The 5000-nt window shown below is 51.6% G+C and overlaps 1 protein-coding gene across 1 annotated transcript in view; it reads left to right on the forward strand.

Moving 5' to 3' along the window:
- The first annotated feature begins 1718 nt into the window (after positions 1-1718).
- LOC134077612 (uncharacterized) overlaps positions 1719-5000 on the forward strand; it is a 19732-nt gene continuing 16450 nt past the window's right edge. Inside the window, exons 1-2 of the mRNA XM_062533315.1 lie at positions 1719-2155; positions 4547-5000. The exon at positions 4547-5000 is cut by the window's right edge and continues 145 nt beyond it. Of these exons, the coding sequence (XP_062389299.1) occupies positions 1719-2155; positions 4547-5000 (891 nt within the window). The remainder of the gene's footprint in view (positions 2156-4546) is intronic.

Genomic DNA, 5000 nt, shown 5'->3' on the forward strand with positions numbered 1-5000 from the left:
GTGTGTGTGTGTGTGTGTGTGTGTGTGTGTGTGTGTGTGTGGCGGGGGGTTGCCCATTCCTCATCTCTTGTCTCATCAGTCAGATTGGAGTCTGGGTGTCCTGACCCTCCCATGAACTAAACTAGAGGGGAGGAGGAGAGGAGAGAGGGAAGGAGAGGAGGAGAGGAGAAGAGAGGAGGAGAGGAGAGGGGGAGGAGAAGAGAGAGGGAAGGAGAGGAGGAGAGAGGAGAGGAGAGGGGGAGGAGAGGAGGACAGAAGAAGAGAGGGGGAGGAGAAGAGGAGAGAGGAGGAGAGGAGAAGAGAGGAGGAGAGGAGAGGGGGAGGAGAAAAGAAGAGAGGAGAAGAGAGGAGGAGAGGAGAGGAGAGGAGAGGGGGAGGAGAAGAGGAGAGAGGAGGAGAAGAGGACAAAAACAGAGGAATAAAGAGGAGAGAGGAGAAGAGCAAAAAAACAGGAGAGGTGTATGTGTCTGCCGTGTGTGTGTGTGTGTGTGTGTGTGTGTGTGTGTGTGTGTGTGTTATGAGTTTGTTTAGTGTGGTAGCAGATGTGAACAGTGCAACTGTGGTAACCTGAATGCAAGAGGGGGCGTCGCTAAGGGGTCTCAGGGGGGTCTGTGTGTGTGTGTGTGACTGTGTAGTTTAGGTGTGTGTGTGTGTGTGTGTGGGAGTGAGGGGGCAGTTAGGGGGTCTCTTTGGGAATTTAGTCTCTGCGTTCCCTCCAGAGCGATCAGACAGAGAAGACCGAAGGAGCTCACACACCTTCACACACTCTCACAGACGGACTCTCCGGCAGACGGACACTCACACACACACACACAACTTCACACACTCCGGCAGATGGACACACACTCAACTTCACACACTCCGGCAGACGGACACACTCACAACTTCACACACGCTCGCAGACGGACACACACACTCTCGCAGACGGACTCTCCGGCAGACGGACACCCCCACACACACACACACACACACCTTCACACACCACTGAGTGGCCATCGTTACTTACAAAACGTTTTGTATTTTCAGCGTCAGTCATGAACTTTGAGCCCTGGTTCCGGAGTGGAGAACAGATTTAGAACGTGTATGATCCTGAGCTAAGCCTGATACAGGACCAGAGCAGAACGGCTTTTAGAACGTGTATGATCCTGAGCTAAGCCTGATCCAAGATAGCTTTAGAACGTGTATGATCCTGAGCTAAGCCTGATCCAAGATAGCTTTAGAACGTGTATGATCCTGAGCTAAGCCTGATCGGGGACCGCAGATCCGCTCCAGAGGAAATCATTTTTCATGATTTCACGACAAACAACAAACCAGCCGGATTCACTCTAGTCAACACACCAGACCTGCTGCTGACCGCTCCGCGAGGGGACCTCCTCTGACCGCTCCGCGAGGGGACCTACTCCGACCGCTCCGCGAGGGGACCTCCTCTAACCGCTCCGCGAGGGGACCTACTCTGAGCGCTCCGCGAGGGGACCTCCTCTGACCGCTCCGCGAGGGGACCTACTCTGACCGCTCCGCGAGGGGACCTCCTCTGACCGCTCCGCGAGGGGACCTACTCTGACCGCTCCGCGAGGGGACCTCCTCTGACCGCTCCGCGAGGGGACCTACTCTGACCGCTCCGCGAGGGGACCTCCTCTGACCGCTGCGCGAGGGGACCTCCTCTGACCGCTGCGCGAGGGGACCTCCTCCGAGCGCCTCTACGTGTCCAGCGGTGCGAGATGGCGTCCGCAGGATTGCTGGGTGAGTCCGCTGAGCCGGTGTCCGTGGCGACGGTGTCTGTGGCGACGGTGTCCGTGGCGAGCGAGGTGACGGAGGCGTGGTCGGAGGCGTGGTCAGCCGATTGGCCGGGGGGGCGCGTGGTGGACGGCGGAGGGACGGCAGGTGTGGGCGTGCAGATGTGGCTGCCGGTGGCGTTCTACCTGCTGGTGTGCGTGTGCGGGCTGGCGGGCAACGCGCTGGTGGTGGTTGCCGTGGCGACCCGAGACCGGCTCTCCTCGTCCACTAGTGTCTACGTGCTGGCGCTGGCGCTCGCCGACGGGCTGTTCATGCTGGCGTTGCCGCCGCTGGCCGCTCAGAGGCTGATGGGACGCTGGGCGCTAGGCGACGCCGCGTGCCAGATCACCATGGCGCTGGACGGCATCAACCAGTTCACCAGGTAAAGGAAAAGGTGGATGGAGAGGAGAGGAGAGGGGGAAGAGGAGGATGGAGGAGAGGAGAGGGGGAAGAGAGGATGGAGGAGAGGAGAGGGGGAAGAGAGGATGGAGAAGGAGAGGAGTTGAGGATAGAGGACACTAGGAGGAGAGGGGAAGAGAGGATGAAGGAGAGGAGAGGGGGAAAAGGTACCGACTCCCATTCTGTAGGCTTTAATCGATTCAAGTTCTCCCTAGTACCATAGTTAGCATTTTTAGCATAACTGCTAAAAATGATTAGCTAAGTTAGCTTATCAGCCTGGTTAGCATTGTTACCATAGTTAGCATTGTTAGCATAATTAGCGTTTTTAGCGTAACTGCTAAAAATGATTAGCTAAGTTAGCTAATCAACATTATCAATTAAGCTACTCAATGATGGAGCAGGGCAATAGTGCAATAACTGAAGGGGCATTTGTGCAATAGCTAGTGGCTGGCAGCTTCTTTTTATACTATCTTATCTGATGAGCTGTGCTTGTGTTGTGTGTGTGTGGGGTGGGGGGGGGGGGGTATGGGGTGGGTGTGTTTACTATAGTGCTAGTTGTTTTTTATAATGGTGTTGGGGAGGGGGGTACCATACTGTATGTTTTAATGTTTTATGTTGTATGAATGTCATGTTAAAACCTTGTGTACCGCCGAGGCTCCTGTTGCCCAAGATGAATTTCTCTCGTAAGAGAGACAATAAAAAGTACTTAAAGGGACACTTCACCGATTAGCATTAAGCTTTGTATCTTTAGAAAACCAGTCATGTTTTTGAATGGTCATGCATCATTCCCTCATTTTGCCTTGAGATGGGAGAAATACGGATTTCAATGAAACCCATAAATAGGACTTCCTGCTTTCAATGATGTAAAATGATGATGTAAAATGATGATCATTGAAAGCAGGAAGTCCAACATTGAAATCCGTATTTCTCCCATCTCAAGGCAAACTGAGGTGAATGATGCACGACCATTCAAAAACATGACTGGTTTTCTAAAGATACAAAGCTTAATGCTAATCGGTGAAGTGTCCCTTTAATGCTAATCGGTGAAGTGTCCCTTTAATGCTAATCGGTGAAGTGTCCCTTTAATGCTAATCGGTGAAGTGTCCCTTTAACTCACCGACTCCCATTCTGTAGGCTTAATCGATTCAAGTTCTCCCTAGTACCATAGTTAGCATTTTTAGCATAACTGCTAAAAATGATTAGCTAAGTTAGCTTATCAGCCTGGTTAGCATTGTTACCATAGTTAGCATTGTTAGCATAATTAACATTCAAAAACATGACTGGTTTTCTAAAGATACAAAGCTTAATGCTAATCGGTGAAGTGTCCCTTTAATGCTAATCGGTGAAGTGTCCCTTTAATGCTAATCGGTGAAGTGCCCCTTTAATGCTAATCGGTGAAGTGTCCCTTTAACCCTCATGTTGTCCTCAAATCTTACCGACGTTCGTTGTCCTTGGGGTCAATTTGACCCCAGCTAACAAAACTCTCAAAAAATGATTGAAATCATTTTTTTTACCCAGTTTTTTTTGTGGTAGGTACTTAACAAGAGTGTAATGACCACCATCAAAAGCCCTAAAAAACAATCCCACCCCCCCACACCCCTTTATGAACCCTGGAACTCTGGCTGGCAATATGGCCAATCCAGTGTCAACAGCCCAAAGGCTGAGTTTTTGGACTTTTTCAGACCTGCCAAAATAACTTATATGTAATATGTACTTGTTTATGTAATAATGATAATAAGTACATGTTCTCATACTATTACAGTAATAATATTCATATTGTGTCAAATATTCATTTACCTCATGTTTCATAAAAATGGGGTCAAATTGACCCCAAGAACACCAACGTAACTATTTTTTTTACAGGACATTGGAAACATATTTTTGTGCAAATTTCATGTTTACTCTGTTGTACCCTTCAAATGAGGAAAAGTCATGAAACTTGAAGCAAAACAAAAAAAGTGAACCATATATTTTATGATGTTAAACATTGTTTGGGGTCAAATTGACCCCAAGGACAAGATGAGGGTTAATGCTATTCGGTGAAGTGTCCCTTTAACTTAACCAGCGCCTTCCTGCTGAGCGCCATGGGGCTGGACCGCTACGCTGCGCTGGCCGCTCCGCTGCGCTGCTGCTGGGCCCTCCATTGACGCTAATGTTCCATATTTTCTCAACAATAGTTCCCGGAAGTTAGGATCGAACACTCGTTAACAGACAGTAAAAGAGGGTTCTTTTATGATTCTAACGAACAGTCAAAATCGCTTCCGGGAACTATTTGAACTACTTTAAGTTACACGAACCACGTCACGAACCGAATTTTCTGTACCCGAGTTGTCGCAACTCTCTCTTTATATGTCTCTGTACTTAACTTCACCAGCGCCTTCCTGCTGAGTGCCATGGGGCTGGACCGCTACGCGGCGCTGACGGCTCCGCTGCGCTGCTGGGCGTGGCGAGGGCCGAAGGGGGCGGGGCTTGTGGCGGCGGCGCTGTGGCTGCTGTCGCTGGCGCTCGTGATGCCCGTGGCGTCGCGCTTCTCGGTGCGGGGCGGCTTCTGCTCGCCGGATATGGAGCTCGTCGAGGGGGACGGAGGCCTGCTGTTCCTGACGGCCGCGTTCGCGCTCGGCTTCCTGCTGCCGCTGGGCGTCATGGCGACCACCTGCGGGGCGTTGTTGGCGTTGGCGTGGCGGCGGCGACGACGGCAGGCGGCGGGAACGGTCGTCACGGAGACGGAGCGGGCGGAGCGGCAGGTGGGGGTGATGGTGGCGGCGGTGGCCGGCGCGTTCGGACTCTGCTGGACGCCGTTCTACCTGGTGAACTTCCTGTCGCTGCTA

Source organism: Sardina pilchardus, chromosome 3, assembly GCF_963854185.1.
Source record: "Sardina pilchardus chromosome 3, fSarPil1.1, whole genome shotgun sequence".
NCBI lineage: Eukaryota > Metazoa > Chordata > Actinopteri > Clupeiformes > Clupeidae > Sardina > Sardina pilchardus.